The following is a 23152-nucleotide window of genomic DNA, read 5'->3' on the forward strand; positions in this document are numbered from 1 at the left end:
CTGATGCGGCCCTCAATGAAATCGAGTTTCACATCCCTGCAATATACCAAATTAGATATATCCATATGGAAGTTCACCCATCCTAGAATATAAACCATCCCCTAACAAACCATCCCCTAACATAAAAGTAAAATCCTTTCAAGTTACTAAGAATCAGGAAAGGAAAAAGATTGAATTCCTTTTAATTGGACAGAATTAGGTGAAGCTATAGGTGTCTTTAACAAATTCTACTCCCCCTCCCCAAACACTAACAATGGATTAATCACTGTGGATCAGCTACAGTGATCTCATATTCTTTGGCCAGTAAACAGTCATACCTATCAGGAGAGACCTTAATTTTACTACCCAGCTCTAGTGCAGTGTAATCCTCTGAGGGAAACAGACAAACAAGAGCCCTGGATGCCAGTTGTGGGATTAGCCAGACAAGTGGGATTGTAAAAGAGCAGACAACTAAAGCAAAGGGAGGTAAAGAGGGAGGAGCTGAGGACAATTAAATAGTTAAGAGGCAAGGGAGAGCACAAATACTTCTGAGAAGAGTCAAAATCAACTTTTAGGAGAGAAACTTTAAACCAGGAGACCATTTTCTTAAGCCTTCTCTGGGTATATTGGACTTCTGGGATTTTTTATTTTTTGCCATCCTACTTGAGAATGATGGGAATTGGGAGCTTTTGGAAGCTATGATATGCAACATTGGATGTTTTTCCATTTTAGCAAAACGCTGAGCAGATAGAAATACTCTGTCGCTGCCAATATTAAATATTTGTGAATGGGAAAAAAACTTGCCAATTCTGTTCTTCCTTTCTCAAATATTGACATGTTTGGGGGTAAGGGAAGATGATGGTATAAAAACTGGGGGAATCAAAACATGGTTTAGCACAACCTATAAATCCAGTTCTTTGAAACAAGGACAAATGTGAGCTGCCTCAAATTTCAAAACTATCACTTTAGACCAGGGATCCCCAAACTTGGCAACTTTAAGACTTGTGGACTTCAACTCCCAGAATTCTCCAGCCAGCTGCTGGAGAATTCTGGCGGTTGAAGTCCACAAAAGTTGCCAAGTTTGGGGATCTCTGCTTTAGACAGAAGTCCCCTTTCCCACCTTTTGGCATTGCTGTTCTTGAACAAATGCTTAAATTGCAAATCCCACTTAATCTCCTCCCCCCCCCACCCCCATCTCAGCAGTACTTGTGAATAAGAGAATAGCCCATACCAGACTACAACAGTGAATTTAATATTAGTAAGGCTTGGGCAATGCTTCAGATTCAGTTTGAAAGAGGTGCTTCATAACACGCAAGAGTACAAAAACAGCAGCTGCTTGCTACTCATTAAAGCACCTGCATCTGTTTTCAAGATCAAGCAGTCCAGGAAAAATGTGTCTGCTTAACAAGTCAGGTGATGCAATGGTGCCCTTGCACGGCCCAAAGCAGCTCTTTCAAAGAGAATCTGAAGTATTAATTAGCTTTAATGTAAACTAGTTCCAGCCCTCTCTAAAAATAAGGCAGAGAAAGCGCAACTCTCAGAATTGGCTGCAAATGAACAACAGGGCTGTGCGATCAGCTCCTCAGTAATTAGCTGTAAGTCCTGATTGCTCCCACTGGCTGATGGCCGGTCCAGAAAGACGAGCCACTATATGATGCAAAAGAATAAAGAGGGCATTTACTGGTTAAGGTTCTATTTAGAGTTCCCGCAATTTGCATCCTGTCCCTGCCCAGACTTAACTCACCCCTAAACCAGGCAAGTAACTCCAGAAAGAAGCTGGGAACTAATTGGTAAGAATAATTGAATGTATATTTATATATAAAAAGGTTTTGTAATTAAAAAAAAATAGCCTCATAGATTTTACTGCCTTGGAATTAAACCTTTACTGCCCACTGAAGTCCCTACTATTTACATATGGTGGCTCAAAGATACTCTATTACAAAATTTCTAATAACCAACAGGGGTGAGGGAGAATTGTTATCTCCGGTTGGTTAGTGTAACAAGGATTAAACACCAAATCAGAACTGGTTTAAATCCAGTATCCTAAAATCTTAGAATAGGTCCATGATGGTGAACCTGTGGCACACGGAGTCCTCTCTGCAGGAATGCAAGCCGTCACCCAGCTGAGCTCTGCCACACATGTGGGCCTACCTCCCGCTGGCCAGATAATTTTTGGGACTCTGCCGCACATGCGGGAAATGCATGTGCATGCGGGGGAGGGGGGCCAAGCGCGCATGTGCGGGGAGCATGGAGACCTGTGGCGTTCCCCCTGCGTCCCATTTTTGATCCCAGGAGACTTCAGGGAGGCCTGGTAGGCCCAAAATGGGCTGCGGGGAGGGGGGACATGTGTGTGGGAGCACGGGGAGTCATGTGCATGCGTGAGGGAGCATGGGGGCGTGCACGCATGTGCAGGTGCATTGCATTATGGGTATTGGTTACATGGTCGCGCGCACACAATTTCAGCACGTGAGAACAAAAAGGTTAACCATCACTGTCTTAGAATTCCCCTACCAATCCCTCCATGTTCTTTAATATGGCATGATATAGCAAAAGCTCAAGCAAACCATGTATGTCAGTTGGATTAATTGAACTGCTTATAAAAAGCAAAGTTAAAAACACCCAGATTTGTTTGGCTGGTGGGGGTGTGAAGAAAGAGAGGGAAAAATTTGAGATTCCTGGCTGCAGATGAATAGATACAGAAATTCATATTAAGCCAATGCCACGGGGAAAGGAGGAACAGGCATTCCTGAAAACCTTTCGGTACAGTTTAAGAACAAGTATAGCAAGAAACCGTAATACCAGGTGGTATATCCAACTACAGTTATTATAAACATAGTTTCAGAACAGAACACAGCTTCCTCACTGATGCTTCAGACATTTTGGATTGTACTGTAGTCCTCGACTTATAACCACAATTGAGCTCAAATTTTCCGTTGTTAAGCTAGATTCTTTTAAGTGAGTTTTGTCCCCTTTTATGAGCTTTCTTGTCACAGTTGTTAAGTGAATCGCTGCAGGTGTTAAGTTAGTAATACGGTTAAATTAACCTGGCTTCCCCATTGACTTTGCTTGTCAGAAGGATGCAAAAAGTGATTAACATGACCCTGGGACACTGCAACCGTCATAAATCTGAGTCAGTTGCCTAGTGTCCATAGAGATGCCACAATGGTCTTAAGTGTGAAACACAGTCATACATCACTTTTTTCAATGCTGCTGTAACTGTTGTAAAGTTTGAGGACGACCTGTATCATGTAATAGCAATATGGCTAAATGGTATGCATTGCTGTTGAGTACGAAAGACGACATATTTCAGTTCTGACACTCCCCACCTTTCATTTCACCCCGCTCTAATTCCTCTTCATGCTGAGCCATTGTTTGCTTAATCATAGCTTGCCAAGTATCATGGCCAAATTCACACAACGCTGAGCCGTAAATAAGGAAATTTTGGCTTATGTGTGTATTTAGCTTCAGCATTACAGACAGTCCTCAACTCACATCAATTGAGACCAGACTTTCCATTGCTAAGTGAGTTGTGCCCAATTTTACAATTTTGTTGCCATGGTTGTTAAGCAAATCACTGCAGTTAAGTGAATCGCATGGTCATTTAAGTGGATCCGACTTTCTCTATTGACTTTTTGGTTGCTGGAAACCAACTGGAAAGGTCACAAATGGCAATCACATGACGACAGGACACTGCAACCTTGGTCAATATATGTGGTTGCCAAGCTGTCAAAGTTTGATCCCATGACTAGACTATGGGGATGCTGCAACTGTGATGAGTACAAGGACTAGCTGCAAGTCACTTTGTTCACCACCATTGTAACTTTGAAGAGTCACTAAATGAATGCTTTTTCAGAACTCCCTGTATTTCTTAGGTACATTTTAGGATGGGATAGACTATCTTTCGAAGGTTGAGGATTGTATTTCTCATTTTGGGGATGGCTAAGAGTGGTTTTGACCACTCCCAAACTCCCAAGGTGGCTTTGGGAGTTTTGCTTGGGCTTTTTTAAAACCTGTGCATCCTAAGGCCTTATGCCATAGAAATGTTTTTATTCAATGTTTGCCATCTCAAAACAAAGGAAGATATCTTACTTATGTTCAACAGTTGTATTCAGAGCTGAATCTGGGATTACCAAAGGGTTTTCTGGAGCCATATTCAGTTGTGGGTAATCACGCTGCTCATCCCTTGTTAGCTTGGGTCAGTTAATACACAAAAGGAAAGTGGGCAGTGTTAGAAAAAGGCAAGTCTTCTGAATGGTATTGCATCAGAGCCATTAACTCCCAATATAGTGGATTTAAAAGGGTACAAATGCTTTATTGCAGTGTTTCTCAAACTTGGCAGCTTGAAGTTGTGTGGACTTCAACTTCCAGAATGCCCATTTTGGAAATTCTGAGAGTTGAAAGTCCACACATCTTCAAGCTGCCAAGATTGAGAAACATTGTTTTTTATTTCAATATTTATTACCATCTATGTCAAGTCGGGAGGAGTAGAAAGCCCCCCCCAAAAAAACCTAAAATTACCAAGGAAGTTTAATGTGGATTTCAAATGGAAATGTGATGATTGTTTCCCCCCCCCCCCAAATAGAATTCTGAATGCAAGACGTAAGGCAGTTCAATTTTTTTTATTTTGATTACTGGGTTATTACAACATTTCAGGAGCACTGACAAGTACTAAAATCTAGGAGGATGCATCCTTTCAATTCACCACACGTCAGAGATTTCAAAAAAGCAAAAGGGAAACTTTAATTATATTTTAAATCATATTTCACTATAACAGTTTGTTAGATAGCTTTCATGTTCCCGTGCTTCATTTATTTTGTTTTTTTCTTTGGCTTCCTTATGAAAGAAAAAGTGTGGTGTAAACATTATATTGACATGGAATTAAATACCACATACACAGTGTTCTGAAATCAGTTCACTTCCTACAACTGTAATCACGGACACCAAAGAACAGTAATTATTTCCAACTTCTGCAACAAAACAGAACAATGCACTCTCAACTTAACAGAGTTAAGTAAATCGCCATGTTCACACAGCACAATAGGCTGTAATTCTGATTTCCTGTGAAGGAGCAGCTAATCTACTGCCCATGAGAGCAATTGAATAAACCAATAAGTTTTCCACTATGAAATGCAAGCCCAATCCTTGTTGTGTCTTTCCCAAAAAAAAAGCCAGAGATCTGAAGCCAAGAATAAATCATAGCTTCAGCAATAGCTTACTTCCCATGGAACAAAATTCCCAATTCCCTATTTCACAGTGAATTCGTGGAAGAAGTGTCCATGATTTATTTTGGTACTGCCACTTAAACAACCATCTTCACAATCCATGACTTTTCATGTTGAGCAGCAAATCTACTGGCTGGGTCCGTGCTCTGTGTTAGGTTAATGTTGTTGATGCTACTGATAAAAAATTTGTGTGCTAGAAATCCCTGTCAAATCATCTGGAGATTAGTCAAGATTCAGATCAATCTCCAACCTGGTCCCAATATTATTGTTCAATTGATATTTCATTGTATTTACCTCAAATCGGCTTAGGCATCTTCTTTTGAATACAACACTATCCCAAACCAACATGAAAAAGTAAGTAAATATCAAATAAAATTTGTTACCAATGAATTGATAAAAATACCAATTAAAGCATATATCTTTTTATAAAACACTACAAATGAGAAATCATTATTATTATTATTATTATTATTATTATTATTATTATTTATTTATTTGTCTTGTATGCCGCCCACTCCCGGAGGACTCCGGGCGGCTCACAAAAGACAAGGGAAAGGGGGGAACGAGACAAAGACAACATATTAAAGACAAAACCAACATTCACAATTTCCATGGAGGTAGATGCTTCTCAGCTCCCCCCAGCCTGCTGGAACAGCCAGAACTTGGTGGCTTTGCGGAAGGCCGGGAGGATAGGGTCCGGATCTCAACAGGGAGCTCGTTCCATAGGGCCGGAGCTGCAACAGAGAAGGCCCTCCCCCGGGGAGTCGCCAGCCGACATTGGCTGGCAGATGGAATCCGGAGGAGACCCAACCTGTGCGATCTAATTGGTCTGAGAGAGGTAATCGGCAGGAGGCGGTCTCTTAAGCTAAAGGTTTCCTTCACACATATGTGCTAGTCGTTCCCGACTCCAGGGGGCGATGCTCATCTCCGTTTCAAAGCCGAAGAGCCAGCGCTGTCTGAAGATGTCTCCGTGGTCATGGGGCCGGCATGACTAAATGCCGAATGCGCATGGAACGCTGTTACCTTCCCACTAAGCTGGTCCCTATTTTTTATACTTGCATTTTTTTTTACATGCTTTCAAACTGCTAGATCGGAAGAAGCTGGGACAAGTAACAGGGAGCTCACTCCGTTACGCAGCACTAGGGATTTGAACGGCAACCTTTCTGATCGACAAGCTCAGTGTCTTAGCCCCTGAGCCACTGTGTCCCTATCAGAAATCTAGTGCTGCAAAAAATATGGGAGCCCCTCAGTGGTGCAGTTTGATTTCTTTTAATTTGTAGCATATTTCAAAGATAGGGAGCCACTGCAGAGAAGACCTCCTTTGGGCTGAGTTCCATGAAGGGAAAGAACAAGCATTAAAGGCTGCCTGCTATAGTAGGCAGAAAAATAAGGCGTAGAGTAGAATGACTTTCAATTTACAAACATCCGCTGCCCCCTTCACAATAATTTAAAACCTCAGTCTCCTTGCCACTCCATCTCTACTGCTCAGTGGGGAAGCCCCACCAATTGCAAATGGAGAAAGAAAGTGAGCAGTTCTTCCACTGGAGGTCGTTTGACTTCTGTGCTATGCAAGGAAAGGCTTCCCTTTCTCAATACACACCATGGAAATGCAGAGACCAAAAACAAGAAGAGAAAAATTGTGGCTTCTACTTCTACCCAGTGCTTTCTACCTGGTAGTTTTGGTGGAGGGGAAAAAGAAGGTGGGGTTGAAGACTCTTAATCCCCATTTTCAAAGGAGATAGCTAGCAGAAGAAACACAGTAGGTTTCTTATCTCACTGTAAATCCCTTTCAGAAAAAGAGAATCATTAAACAAAAAGTGTTCTCTAAACTCCATGCAGCCAATGGTTGCCAGTTAACTAAGAGCCCAAGACCTGTATCACTCACATACTTTTCATTCAAATCCCACAGTGGTTATGAACGCAACTAATCTGATCTGTAAAGTGAAAAAAGTGACTGAAGGCAAGGATGGACAAGATAGGAACAATAAAGGGTTTACCCAGGACAATTGCTCAATGTGGTCTGGCCTGATCATCCCTGAGTGAAAAGCCAGAGAGAGACAACATTGGAAGTATTTGCCATATTGATTGTTTAAAAGAAACTTACTTTCAATAGTTAAAACCCCATTATGGAGAAAGACAGCCTTTGCTGGATATTACTGTTTAATTATTTACGTCAGGTTAATAAGTTCCAGTTTTCTTTCTCTCAGCTATTCAGGATAGAGTCCTGCAGTCATTTGGAAAAACATTAATCGTCATTCATGAAACATAACTTACAGATGAGTATTAAAGAAGACCGCTGCATGGCCAGCACTTTCTACCATATACTTGGATCAACTGACAGGGAGGCAATAAATTCCTTCAGCCGACACCTCTGGGTGTATTTAGGACCACCAGAGCTTGTTTCTTTTTGTTGTCAATGTAAGTACATTCCTCTTCAAATAGTTAATACCTTCTTAACTATTTGAACTGTATGGAAAATCAGGGCACAATAAATACAGGTAAATTCATTGTATTTCTTGATGTTCACCACTGAGTGTAATTGTAATAGCCAATAAATGGTGCGAAGCAGAAAATAGACAGGAGAAAAAGACCTAGTGGTCCATGGAGCATGCCCTTGGAGTGTATTTTTGTTTTCTTTTTGTTTTATTTATTTATTATTTATTATTTTTTAAATTTTTTAAAAAATACATTTTTTATTTTTGTCAAATAATGGTTATGTTTTTATCTCAAGCATGTTTAAACTCAGTTACTGATGACTGAGCGACTACACCTTCCACCAACAACTGGAAGTTAGTTCCAAGCTTACACTATTTTCTGACATTCTTCAAGACTATGGCAGAAGGCCATCGCGGCCAAAAATGGTGCTCGAGAGCCTGTTTTCGCTGGCAGAGCACTTGAACCATCCCAGGCACTCCCGACACAAGTTATGTCAAACTGGCCACACCCACCCTGGCTCCCCAAGGTCAAATACAAACCAGTTGTGGCCCCCAATGAAATCAAGTTTCACACCCCTGCCCAAGACTGTGTAGTGTAGCTGTGCTGTGCACCGGCAAGACAAGAGCAAAGTACCAATCCACCCTCAACAAAGCTCTCTTGTGACTCTGAATTGATCACACCCTCCACATTCTTCCATTGGGCTCTGCTGAGAGGAAAGAGCACTTACATATGCCTTCTTAGGTTTCCAAATGAAAGGCAGGTTATATATCTAATAAATAAATCAGCTCAGCAGGCCTCCTTCATCTTTAATGTCAATAGCAATTTTCTTTTAACGTTTTACACATTTTAGTTCATTGTTTTTCTGTTCTCTCTTGTTTTCCTCATTTAAACACCTTAATTATAAGAACAAAATATGCTGGGTGAGCCAAGCATGAAAAGTCAGGAATTGAGACAGAGAAGGGAATAGAATTTGATGGGAAAAGATATAACTGGCTGATTGGAATATTTAAACAACCCATACAGCTTTTTATAGGATTTGTTTATCATGTGCTATGCAATGGATGATGAAATCCATTATTGACATTTATGTGTAACACTAAACCAAGACTTCTTACCAGAGCTTGCTGAGCAAGCCTCAGTAGCTTGACTCACATATAACACCAGGCCATCATGGATGAATTCGCTTATGTTAAAGCAAGAAACCCCCAAGTGAATCACATTATAACATTATCACTGAACTATGTCATTAATTATTACCGGCTCATTGGAGAATGCCAACCTGTCTCTCCCCAACATTTCCTACTGGCTCTATGATCTTCCACCACTATTTGTGTTTGCTCTTTCTAAATAGACAAATTGGTCTGAACTGACAAGCATTTGTATCATTGGAAACCACTGATCTGCCCTGAACCTGTGTAGCACCTGGTTTCTGGGACATCTGTGTCTCAATTCATTGCTTCAGTCATAATGAATTCAAATGGGATTTGCTTTTAGGCTGACAGCTTTACTCTTCAAACGAAGGGCAGTGTTAAAGTGGGGTGTATGTACTGAGCCTCAAATTGAAATTCATGAATGGTATCCTAATGCAACGTGACACTGAAATGAAGTTGTAAAGAAAAAAATCAGTATGCAACACACATGCTTATTCTCAGATAAAAGATTCTGGTTTGCGTGTGCGTGTTTTTAAAAAAACTATCCAATTAGAAGTAAACAGGAAGTTTAAACTAAAATCTACTTTCACTGAGTAAAAATAATGCAATACTGTTCGTTTTTCATCGTTAGCGCTTGTGTGCCTTGGTAATTGAACAGAACCAGAATTCACAACCCACTGTCCCTTTCTTTTGCTCTAGACTTTCCTAGACAAAGTCACCAGCAAGGTAGAAAGACAATCTGCAATGAAAACCTTGTTAAGTCAGATTCAGCTGCTAGGATTATTGCCAAGATTTCCCCAGCAATTTCAAGAGACTGGAAACTGGTACAATGGCTAAAAACAAACAAATCGCACAAAAACCATTCAATGATTAAAACTCAAAGAAATCGGGATACTAAAGTAGGTAACTGTATTGACAAACCTCTTTCTGAAAGGCCAGGTTTTTTTTAATTGTCCTGTTCTATTCTAGAAAAGTGATTTGCTGCTGAAGTTGCATTGCAAAATTGCTGAGCAATGCCAAGACCTGCAAGTCCAGGTGCGCAGGGAAATATGAATCCTTCTCCAACCATGCCTAATTATATCACATGGGCAGATCGCTTATACCTTTTTGCAGCGAGCAATATATTAATCCCCAGAGAAGCAGTTCTTCCTGTTCCAACCTTGTTGGTACGTTTTTCCTCCCTCGGTGTGCCTCCCAGGGCAAGTTTGGGCACTATTACTTTAAACACAGAGAGCATAAAGAAAGGAAGGAGTGCTCCACAGAGGAGGAGGAGGAACAATCTTGTAGTTAAGCATAAGGCTAGGAATCAAAGACTGAACTTCTGTCTCAGCAATGGCAGAGATTCCTTTTATCACATTGGAAAATTCAAGCCTCTGAATTTCCAGTTTCCCTTATGTAGATGGGCTATGCCCATGGTGGCAAACCGATGGTATGCATGCCATAGGTGGCACGCAGAGCCCTCTCTGCGGGCACGCGAACTGTTGCCCCAGCTCAGCTCCACCACGCATGCTCACGTGCCTCCTGTTGGCCAGCTTATTTTTAGGTCTCAGCCGCGCATACGCAAGGTGCATTTGGGAGACACGTGTGCATGGAAGAGGGGCTGAAGTGAAAAATACCCCCCACGGCCCATTTTTGCTCCCAGGCGGCTGCAGGGGGGGCCTATTAGATCCAAAACTGGGCACTGGGGGGGGGGGGTGTCGCACACATATGCAACGGCGGCAGGGGAGCACTGAGGTGAAGTCTGCATGCGCAGGGGGACATCATACATGCATTGCATTATGGGTGCAGGCACTCCGGCGCTGTCACATGCACGCTGTCAGTATGCGACGACAAAAAGGTTAGCCATCATTGGGCTATGCCAAAGAAGCAAGGCAGAGAAAACGCTTTCACAGGAAAAAAAAAGGCCAAAATAACCATTTTATTCAGTTTTATATTTAAAGTTAACTCTAGTAAGGCTGAAAGAATCTCATTGGTTTGAAAAGAGCATGTCTATGGGGAAAATGATGTATTTAAACCTGCTGAAAGTTTTTAAGATTCCATCTCCTATAGAGCAGCAATTTGAATTATTAGAATTTAAAGCCATTAATCAGCTGCTTTGCTGCTCTAAAGAAATGAGAAGAAAGACACAACCCCATCTCTATACATTCAAATAATTCAAGCAAAAACCAACAACCTAATCACCCTCGGTTGTTATTTATGATTGCCTCTTGTTCAATAACAGAGTTTGTACATTTTAATATTTTTAAATTATAAGAAAGACTCATTAAGCACAGGATTTGGGTAATATAAGTGGACTGCAACAAATACTAAAGTACTCCTATTATAGTTTCTCTGAGCCTTGCTTTCCTCCAGAATAGTTTATAATCCTTAAAACTTGAATTTTTTTTAGCTATCCAGCAACATGTGGCAACTGAACATACTCACTGAGCTTTCAGAGAATTTTACATAGCACAAGGATTTATTTTCTCACTTCTGAAAACTTGACGTTTCCCCAAACTTGTCATACTTCCTGTTGCATTTGGTGAACTTTAGCTATGTTAAGACTCACTCTTGAAGTTCAAAAAATTCAAATGGTAAATATGTATATTTACCAATAACAATAGTGTGTGTATCTTAATACCTGGTGTGCCTTGGCTTTCCTCTTAACAGCTACATGTTTTCAGGACACAAGGAAATTCAAATTATAATATTCATCTTGTTCTGAATGGCACTGCATTTTCTTTTAGCAGATTCAGAGTTTAGATTGGCCGTTTCATTTGTTGTTATTGTTTTACACTGTACATCACTAGTGACACAAAACATCTTTTCTCCTTTTTGGTAGATTACCTATTTTCTTCTAAATAAAGAATACTAAACTATCATTACATGCAAATTAAATCAGTGTACTGTATATTTTAGAGAAAGTTGGGCTCTTTGGAAAACTATCGTTAAATATTGGCTGGTACATTATTTAATCCAGTGTTTCTCAACCTTGGCAACTTGAAGATGGGTGGACTTCAACTCCCAACTTCAACAGCTGGTTGAGGAATTCTGGGAGTTGAAGTCCACCTATCTTCAAGTCACCAAGGTTGAGAAACACAGTTTAAGCTATTAATTAGAACTAGCCTCATGGAGCAATCTAAAAGGTATAAACAACCTGCAGAAGCTTCCAATGCATATTTAGGAACAATGCAAACACAGGTCTAAACCATCATATGACCCAGATCCAGATGTCAAAGAAAACCTATAAATTTACATGATTTTGCTCATGTATTTAGCGTATGGTTGAAGGCCATTTTACAAGTGCCTAACTGTTGAGGAGAAAGAGTTGGAAAACAGCTTTCTGAATCATACACCTAGTACAGTGATGGCAAACCTTTTCGGCATCGAGTGCTGAAAATGGAGAGCACATGTGCTCATCCGGGCTGCAACCCAGAAGAGGAGCTACCCAGGGGGCATGAGTGCACCAGAAAATGAACTTCCGGTTCCCAGAGTGCGCATGCACGCTGGACAGCTGGTCTTCCAGTTTTTGGCACACGCAACGATCAGCTGCCCGGCGCACATGCTCACGCTGGAAGGCCAGCTCTTCTACTTTCCAGCACTGTTGCACACATGGTCAGCTCATCATTGCACGCACGTCTGCCAGAAACCTAGAAGAGGAACAGGCAATGCCATGTGTGCCAGGCAATATGGCACTGCATGCCACTTTGGGCACACATACCATAGGTTTGCCGCTGGGGGCCTAGTACTGCCATCTGACCCTGAAGGGGTCTAACTAACACTCATTTTTTACCATATCAGTTGAATGGCTAGGAGAATGTGGTAGTGCTTCTTCTTCTTCTGAAGTTACATATTATTGATTCCTCCTATTGCTGCTTGCCACTGCTTCTCTATTTTTAATTGGAATTTTATAGGTTCTTATTTACATGACATTTTTTGAATTGCACTAGAAGACAGGAAACATCTTTTAAGTAAAAACAATAGGTTTACATGTAACTGTGAACATTCTATTTATTATATAAAAATAAACCTGATTTTTTCTTCCTTCCTCCACCTCAGTTTTAATAGCATGTGAAAAGCACAATTACCATTAATGAGTTTCACTTACAGATAAGAGTCAATGTGGAGCTGGACAATCACATTTTCTTATAATTAATACAGAAAAGAGGAATAAGATAGTGATTGGGCAGTATTATCAGATTAGAAAGCAAAAACAGAAAGACAAACAAATTTAAATACCTCCCAAAAACATGTAACATTAGCATTTAGCCCAAGATCATCATTCATCAAAACTTAACAGCGTGTTTCGTGAAATATGTTACATATATTAAAAACAATACTATCTGCAAAATGAACAGAATCTCATTCAAACTGATGGCTCTATAAAAGATTCTTATCTACAGGTAGTCCTCGACTTACAGCAGTTTGTTTAGCAACTGTTCAAAGTTACAATGGCACTGAAAAAAGTGACTTATGACTGTTTTTCATACTTATGACCATTGCAGCACCATGACCACATGATCAAAATTCCGACACTCAGCAACTGACTCATACGTATGACTGTTGCATTGTCCAAAGGTCATATCATCACCTTTTGTGATCTTCTGGCAAGCAAAGTCAGTGAAGCTTCACTTAGCAACCATGTTATTAATTCAATAAGTGCAGTGACAACTGCGGCAAGAAAGGTTGTAAAATGGGGCAAAACTCACTCAGCAACTGTCTCATTTAGCGACAGGAATGTTGGGCTCAATTGTGATCATAAATCAAGGGCTACCTGTAATTGCACCTTTCAAAATTCTAATCATGATGGGGACACAGATCAGACTGAATGTGGCAACCGTCTATTCTTGGACTTGCTGTTATAATAAATTTTAAAAACTAACCTTAGGAGAGTTCATTTCATTCCCACAAATCAGAACTTTTAAAAGCAGTGCAATTTATTTGGTGGGGAGAGAGCCTAGAAGCGTACTTTTTATCCTTTAAAAAAAAAATCCCAAGGCTTTAAGTGACTTTAAAAAAATTATCTTCCAGTTTATAGAAAGCTCCCTTACACCCACCAGGAAACGCTACTTATTCATCTTGCAAATGAGTGTGTTTTATAAAGTGGTTTCCTCCACGTGTCAGTATGCAACAATCTTATCTTAAAGGTTTGATATGAATTTCTTGTTTTGAAAATAAGTGACACTCTGTTTCCATTCCAATTCTAATACAAATCTTGAGCAAAGTATTAATCCAGTACACATCATATTCTCTCCTGTTTAATCCCAGATATAGTTGAAAAGAATGTCACAGGCTTTCTTCCTCTTTTTAAGGTTGATTTGCCTGCACTAATGTCTAGAGATTCTGGCTTGAATCGTGAATAAAGAGAAATTGTAGTTAAATCTGATAGTATACAATTTAGTTTTTATGGGATAACATATGCATCATCAAATGACTGATAGCAAAACAATGACTTCTTCTTCAAGGCATTTGTTGAGATCACAAAATTTAGGTAATACTAATCTGTAGGAATAACTAAAATCAGTTTTCTGGTCTCCTTATTCCTTATGTTACAATTACTAAATTATTTTACAAAATGCTTTGTTTCAGATGGGCAGGCAACTGTGAAACATGACAATTGCAAGCCCTTAAGATTGTTTCTCTCTACAAGTTAAAGAAACCTCATGTTCTAATTTGAATTCAAGTGGTTTGAAAATACAAAAAGGGGTTTTTCCCCTTTCTCCAATAAATTTAAGAACTTCTGATGCCAGGGAGATCTCTCCACACTAGTCACAATTTGTGAATGAACTATTATAACATTAACATTAAGCTTAAAAAAAAGATAAAATGACAGTGGAGACTGATTAGCTTAGAAAATTGGCAGGAGAGTCAGACCAGAAATGGTTCATAAAGCAACAGTCCCATTGGCTCCTCAGTACATAACTCAATCAAGAGCATTGACATAATATTATGATAAGACTTACTATATAAATTAACACACGGAAGGGAACAGCCCAGCCGGCACTAAGGGGAAAAAAATAGCATGTGCAAGACAATGCATTATAGTCTATGTTTTAATATATAGCATGTTATTTTTAAGATTTAATTCCAGGACAAGCAACATAAAGCTTCTACGTTTCTTAAGAACTCTCACATAGGAACATGTTGTCTTCACAAGAAAAACTTCATACGGTATATAAGGAAGGTATAACATGGAACAAAAGGAAAGTTAAAAACCAGCCCTATCTTTTTTAAAAAAAATATTCCTGTATCAATGTCAACTTTTACATCTACAATCTCTCAATCAATTTAGAAGAAATGGCTTACAATTTTTGTAAAGAACTCAGAATAATCATTGTGACAATCAGAAATCATGCCAAATCGTATTTTTCTAATCATAGATAACAACTGTTTCTATGGTTTATGATTCCAGCCTACCATTCAAATACTTAGCTCCCTAAACTGGTTCCTACTTCATGGCACAGCAATTTGAAGTGAAGCACAACAGCTCAAACTCTTATCTGAGAATTCAGTTATGACAATAATACAGCTCATACAAATCAATGTCACAGTGTTTTTCCCCCCAGTTTCAAAAGCTCCTTTAATATGGGTCTATAAAATAGCATTTGTTTAATCATGATTTCATTTGTAATGTACATCTCCATTTCCCTGTGTAATAACTTAAAATGAGTTATATTAACAACTAAAAAAAGAGTACACACATAACAGCAAACTATATAAAGACAAGTTAAAAGGTTTCTGTGGTAATGAAACATTGCCTGGATCCATACATATCACTAAGCTAATAATAGACTTTAACTGAACCATGTTCAACCATAGTGACCTGTTTCACATAAAATGCTAAACATGTGGGCAAAAACATCAATGCAAGAGGTCAGTTCACATCTCTGATAACTGTTCTTTTCCTAGCTTTAGCTATGAGAAAATAGGCTACTCAAACAATACTTTTACCTCTGGCTACAGCCATGGTTTCTTTCAACATCCACTTTATGGCACCAGCAAATTATTCTGAAAAATTTAGCTTTTTACTGAGAAATGAGTTACCCATCAGTTTAAAATTTAGAAATCACACTAGCTAATTTCATGTATTAGCCAAAGCCAAAATTAGTCATAGGATGCCTTGAATCTAGAACTGAGTTTAAGAATCTTAATGAAGATTATATGGTTACATGTGAATGAAGTATTTATTTAAATGCAGCTTTCCAAATTTACAATATTTTCACTTATAGACACACAGTTAGATTGTCCTCTTCTGCACTGGTAATTTGTTCCTAGCCCTGTATAGAATCAAAGTCACCTTACCCATGGAAATTCTACAAGCATATTTTTTCAACATCTTATTTAGTAAAGACCTTCCTCCTAGGAGGAAGAATGATCTATGGCAGGAATATCCAACATTTTTCAGGCGTGTTCAGAAGATGACACATTTAATAAAGTGGATGGAGTTAGGACAAAAAATAAAATTATTTCATTTTCAAAATTAAGGGAACGTTAAATATAAATTATTACTCCTCGGTCACCTATTAAAGCACATTAAAAACTAAATCAGGCTGCCAGCTTTAAAGGTCACAGAATATTACATCCCACACTTTTGGGGTCCCTATATAGCCCTGTGTTCAGTTTGTATATTTTAATCAACATGATTTCAATGATACGAGGTTTCTAAAAGCCTTGTTCTAGCATTCAGAATCTCATATAATTTTCCTGACCCAGATAATTTAGTAAATACACTAAGGTCTCTTGGCAATTTCCATTTAAAATCAAAATTAGAATCTAAGATATTAAAACAATTTAAAGCAATACTTAAAAGAATATCAGTAATTACAAACTTGTTTAGATGGTATGTTTTCATGCTTTTTTTTTTTTAAAAAGCCAACAAAGAGGTCAGCTCCTTTTAACTCGGCAAAGCAGGCATTCCAAAGAACCTAGCTAGCAATAGAGAAGGCTTGTTTTCAAGTCACAGCAAACTTCCTCAAATGATCTCAATGAGTGGATATTGGCAGGTGTGCGCAGGGCACTGTGTTCATTCAGGAAGCCCGTACACTACTTTCAAGATAATCCCCAGCAATGTTTTTAGCACAGTACAACTCTGGTCTGAGGTTTTTCAAGACACCAACCTGAAGTTTTCTCAAAGGCAGCAAGGAGTTATCAGTGCTTGTACCATAGTTCAATCTTTGTGAAGATAGGCTCAAAAATATGTAAAGCATTAAAATTATGGAAACCATTTTTCCAATGAAATACAGTAACAATTTGATCATATGGCCTTAGAATCATGGGGTCTAGTAGTGAGGCTATGATCTATAATGTGTGGCTATTTGATCGCTTTTAGAATAATTATGTGTCTATTAGTCAAAAGCCAAGTAACTATCAACACAGACCAATTCTGAAAATCTTCTAATTTTAAACACGAAATTTATACCAAAGTTACTACTCTGCCTGCAGTCTATGTAACCAAATACCAATGTAATGAAAATAAGGATTAAAAAACTCAATAAAGACCTATCATTTCACACACAATTTCTAATTCTAAACGACCAGTGCTCATTAGTAGTATAGGCACACTTAGTACCAATTTCATTCAATTCACTTTTAAACATTTCCATGTTTTCTTTATTAAGTTTAGCCTCAACACTAATAATACAGAACAAGTATTGAGTCTAAAATGCATGTTTTATTAAAGCATCATTTTAAATGAATTCTAAGCTGATAACAGCCAGTTTTGTAAATTCTGTTTATGAAATGCTATTAAAAAAGTTATGAGCTATGACCTACTACAGAACTGCTTGCATTAACTATTCATTCTGAAATTATTTTTTCTAGATGCCCTAGAATTTCAGTGAAAATCATGCAAGAATTGATCAAGAACTTTAAATTTCTAGAGTTCTAAATTTGGCCCTGTAGGCCAAGGCCAAAAGTCTGCTGTTGTTACTGATGTTGATACTTTCAAGAAATCCCATGGCATGTGATATCAATATTGCATGTAAGAGTAGGTAAGCATTCATAGACCAGATTGAGACACTGCATTGAGCCACCAGGCTCAGAGAATAAACTAAAGCAGAGGTGTCCAACTCAAGGTCTGGGGCAGTTCGGGCCCGCGGGGTGCTTAGATCGTGGGGCTGCCCTAGAAACAGCAGTGCCTCTTCCAGTAAAAAAGGAGCTTGGGAGGGCCATACCTGGCTCTCCCAGGCTCTGTTTTTTGCTGCAATGGCCTCGCCCCACGCCCCTGAGTTCCGTTTTCACTGGCAGGGGGCGACAGGAGGTTGTTGCGGCAGAAAATGGAGCTCGGGAGCCTATTTTTGCTGCCAGAGCGCTCGAACCACTACAAATCCTCCCCGACATGAGTGATGTAAAGCTGGCCACGCCCACCCCACGGCACCCAAAGTCAAACACAAGCCTGATGTGGCCCTCAATGAAATTGAGTTTGACACCCCTGAACTAAATCCTAAGCCATTCACCAGGTTATAAACCACAACTGCTACTATTAAGCCAAGAACCAAGCGCTTTACAGATAAATGTGAAAAACAAACCTAGTCACAGAGTGGATTCATGTATACTGCTAAACTATAAACCACAATTTGTATGTGACAATTGTTAAATACACATTAAGTAGGCCAAAACCAGACTACATTATTAACATGTTTTTGAATTTTTTGTATTAACAATTTTGTTAATTGCTTTTAAGTCTATGGTAGCCTCCCCACACAATAGTCATTAAATTGTATAATGCTTCTATAGTAACTGCACATTAAAGTGATCTTGGTTTCTTTAGCATAAGACAGATAAACTATTGAATAACCACAAATACTGCCAAGTTAATCAGACATTCTTCTACATCTCTAGGTCAGGCCTAGCACTGGGAACCAAACAAATTATGCAACGCAATGCTATATGAAAACAGGAATTAATCTATTTCATTTCTTCTTTTTTGTACTAGCATTCCTTTCTAAACATCCCAGTAATTTATCACTTGAACCTAGGATTAGATAAGATAATTAAATTAAACCTTACAATAAATACAACTTTAAAAATGTTACTCTCATTTTATTTTTTAAATCTTGACGGAATGGGGGAACGTATGGTCTGAATCGGAATCTAATCCTCATCCAATCCCTTCTCCTCCATTTCAATATGCTGACATTCATATCAATTACCTGAATTCAAAAATCATTTTTATTTACATACCATCTTAAGTAAGTCCCTCTTAGAAATGGCCAGTATAGAAATGTGAAAAATAATGTAGTATGTTATGTTTCATTATCCTTAAAAGGAGGTCTGTGTGTGTATGTGTGTGTACACACACGCGCACATCCATCCCCTAGTATAATTTGCATATACTTGCTCCCAATTGTTGTCATAAACTTTTCAATAAGATAATTAGTCTCTGCTATTAATGAAATAGAAAAATGCTAAAGAGTGATTGGTTTTTCCAGTAAAAACATATGTGAACCAATATGGAAAGCATTTTCAATTTTTAAGTTAACACCTGCTGTATGGTGAGCATCTTTACAAGTGTGAAGTGTAATGCAAACATACATTACCCAGGTATTTCAGGTTACCAAGACCAATTATAGCTCTCTGATGAGCATACCTTTCAGCGTATAAGCAGCTCTAAGAAATCTGTGCAGTTTCACCTAAATATACAGAATTGTTACAATCTGCTCCAAATTGAATCAAATTTGGAAAAAAAAAGTTACAGTTCTATTTCAGAAGGATTAATGGAACAGTCAGCTTATTTCTATTTGTTCCATTGTCTGACTACCATCTTCCTAGAATTGTAAACCCATTTAAACAGATTATTATACTACAGCAGCAGGTATGTTGGCAATATTGCATAAAATGTATATTTTAGAGAATTTTTTATAATAATATACATGCGTTTTTAAAAAATAAAGTTCAAGTAGTTAATCTATTTTTGCTCCTAGTGTAAACCTATCAAATTAAAGTATTGCAAACACTGATGAAAGGTCTAAAGTAGTAAGAACTCAGCAGATAAATGAAATATAATTTACCTTTTAATAGACTAACATGCAGCAAATACCAGATCAACAGTACAGCTTAATACATAAGTGTTTATTACCTACATTTTAAAAATCAAACTACCAATTCCAGTTTTAATTAAGGTAAACTGAACTATCATTCCCTCAATTTCTGTTATTACACATAGCACATTTTTCTTAAATGCCCCTATACTAAAGCAGAGGTTCAACTTTCAAGAAAATAATTTTATTTATTTGCCTTGTAGAATAAAATGGACTGTTCAAGCAATATGAATAATATTGAAAATAATGAATTATAGTTATTGTATTTCTTTGTGTGCAGTGTCCAGTGATTCAAGATGAAAAGGTCAGGTTGGAAACAGGAGCTGTATCAAACTTGAAAAGAATCACTTATTCTCCAGGAGTCACAGAAACAAAATAAACGAATTTTGTGGGGGGGGGGGGATTACACAGCACACAGTATTGTGTCCACAGAAATCGACTTCGGGCTTCACCAACAAAATAAAATTGTGTTAGCATAAAATGCACCTCTGCCTCTTTTGTTTCAAGGCATAATGCATGTTAGGGCAGCAGCCGGTCTGGGAGATGTGATCTGCTCCTGCTGAACCTTCTCAAGGTCACAGCCAATTTCAGCTGTGGAATTCGAATAATAATGAAATTGAAATAATAATAAAAAAAATATTTTTTTAAAAAAAAGTCAAAAAGTGGCAGGGATGCGCTGGGTTAGGGCTGGTAGGAAAAGCAGAGTGTAAAAGTTTATGAGCTCATCAGGATTGTTGTACCATTACATCAGAGGCAATTATAAATGGCCAAGAGCAGGAGATGGGGAGCCAATCAGATCACAGATAGGATGTCAACCTAAGACCAACTGTCTCCTGGCTTTGACAGAAGGATTTTACCTCCATAATTCAAATCCCAAACCAAAGCAATCTGCACTTACTACTCCAATCACTGAACTGTTTACCAGCACTGCCAGGCAAAAGCTGAAAGCACCTGGCGATCTAAAAAGGGTTACCCAGAAAATGGCTCCGGCCACCCTGGACAAGAGAAGAGTGTCCAAGGAGGTCCCTTGCCCTCTTTCTTACCCCCTGGCACCTCGCAGGACGCTCCAGCCTACCCGACCCACCCCAAGGGGGGGAAAAGAGGGAGACGGCGGAGAAGCAGAGCCCCACCGGCTTCCCCAGCTCCGAGCCGCTCATCACACCCTCTTTTTTCCCCCAAGGCAGCAACAGGGAGCTATTTTTTGCCACCCCACCCCTCCCACCCCCAGAGGTGGCGGCGGCCAGCCTTGCCTCCCCCCACCCACCCCCAGGAACCCCCCGACAGGCTGGCGGCGAGGAAGGGAAGCAACCGAACAGAAGGGCTCCGCTCGGAAAGACCTGCCACTAAGGCTGGAGAAGGGAGGAAGGGAAGGCAGAGAGGCAGCCATTTTAGAGACAAGAGGAAAGAGAGGCAGACAATGGCAGCTCGCTAGCGATGTGGGCCTGGGAAAGCCCAGGCGAGCCCGGCCCCACGGAGGCGGCCCCCCAGCCCCGCAGAGCGGCAGGCTCCCCTCCCTGCTTTCGCTCTCGGCCTTCTCCAGCCGTCCCCACCCACCCCCGGCCGACGGCCCAGAGGCGCCCCAGCACCCCCTTCCCCCCCGCGCCCGAGTTTTACCTGTTGGCTCCTGGCAAGCGACTGTCCCCCGGCGGCGCTGCTGCTCCCGGGGCTCATGGGCGCGTGGTGGCTCCTTTGTTGGCTTCCCGGGCCGGCTGCCGCCCAGCCCTGACCAGTGGCCCCGCTGTATTGAGAAGCAATGTCCGGTGCGGCCGGGGCCTTGGCCGTCGCTCCGCCGTCCTGGGGGCCGCTGCCGTAATCGGCCCCCGGGTACCCTTGATAGCCTCTAGTCGAGCTAGGGGAAGTGAGCAGCTGGTTGAGGGTGGGGGTCGACGTGGGTTGCGGGGAAGGGCCACCGACGCTGCCGCCTCCTGCGCCGCCGGCCGAGGGCCCCATGGCCCCGAACCGCTGCTGCTGGAAAACCGAGGCCGGCGGTTTCGCCCCGGCTTGAGCGGGGCTTTGAGCGTTTCCCCGGGGGGAGCTCAGGGCGTAGGCCTGAGGGGGAGGCGGGTAGGCGCCGGCGCTGCGCCCGGCGGCGGGGTAGTAGTTGTTGTACTGGTGGTTGGGGAAGCCGTGCTCCGCGCCGCCGACGCCATGCGAGTTCTGGGGAGGGGGCGGCCCCTGGGGGGGCCCCGCGGGCCCCGAGTACGGCTGCTCCAGGCCCCCGCTCTGCAGCGCTGCCATGCCAGGGCTTTGTTGTCCGCCATGTTGGTGGAAAGCAGCGGCCGCGACGACGGCCGCAGCCGCCTGGGCGCCTCGACCGTAGGGTTGCCCGAACCCGTAGGCTGGCGGGGCTAAGGCGGCCGGATGAGTCGGGGGCGGCGGTTGGTGCTGCTGCTGCTGTGGCTGCGGCGTCCCCACCCCGTCGCTGCTGTTGCTACTGCCGCCGCCGCTACCACTACCGGGCGGCTCCGGGAGGTTATTGTTCAGGGTGGCGACGGGCCTAGGGCCCGGGTTCCCGTTGGGGCTCTTCAGGTCGGGCTCGGCCCCAGCGCCCCCGCCATTACTCTCGGCCCCGTCCTGCAGTTCCTTTCCCGGGGGACCTTCACTTTCCGACTGCTTCTCGCCGCCGCCGCGCTCCGCCGCCTCGCCCCCCGCCTCCTCCGACGAACAATCCCGCTGCTGCGCCTCCGCTTTCTTCAGCTCGGACGGAGCCGGGACACCCAAGCTACTGGCGGCGGCGGCGGGGGCCACCTGAGCGGCCATGATCCCCCCTCCCCAGCCAGCCAGCCCGCCCACCCCCCGCCCGACCTACTCCCCGCCTGGCCGGCCGGCCGGCACAAGGCCTCACCGCTCTTCTCCTCCTCCTCCTCCTCGTCCTCCCCGCTCAAGCGGCGGCGGGCTCCGCGGGACAACGGGGTCTCATTCCTCCCCCGGCGCGGCGAGCTCCAGCGGGCTGGACGCGGGTGCGAGGGGCCTGGCCCCGCGGTGCCTCCTCGCTCAGTTGCAGCCGGCGAAGAAAGGGGAGAGGAGGAGGAGGAGGAAAGGGGGAGGGGAGCAGGACGGGGCTCCCGGTGGGGGGAGAGGAGAAAGGGAAGGGGGGCACAGCGGGCGAGGAGACGCCGGACAGAGCCCCTTGCGCGGAGCCGGGCCGAGAGGCGAGACCGAGGCGAGCCGAATGGTGGCGGCTTCCGACTCTCGTCCGCTGAGTCCTGCTCACTCCGACACGAGGCTCAGCACTGCCATTTTACCCAGCGCCGCGGCAACTTGCCAAACCCGGAGTGGAATCTGGCGCGGAGCGGAGCGCCCTTTCCCCTCCCCCCTCACAAAGGAGGAGCTGCCAGGCCCTGGA

General features: G+C 41.9%; 1 protein-coding gene across 1 annotated transcript in view; it reads right to left on the reverse strand.

The window, feature by feature from the left end:
* ARID1A (AT-rich interaction domain 1A) overlaps positions 1-22566 on the reverse strand; it is an 85967-nt gene extending 63401 nt beyond the window's left edge. The window contains exon 1 of the mRNA XM_032228296.1: positions 21421-22566. Within this exon, the coding sequence (XP_032084187.1) occupies positions 21421-22566 (1146 nt within the window). The remainder of the gene's footprint in view (positions 1-21420) is intronic.
* Positions 22567-23152: the final 586 nt, after the last annotated feature.

Source organism: Thamnophis elegans, chromosome 12 (genome assembly GCF_009769535.1).
Source record: "Thamnophis elegans isolate rThaEle1 chromosome 12, rThaEle1.pri, whole genome shotgun sequence".
Lineage (NCBI taxonomy): Eukaryota > Metazoa > Chordata > Lepidosauria > Squamata > Colubridae > Thamnophis > Thamnophis elegans.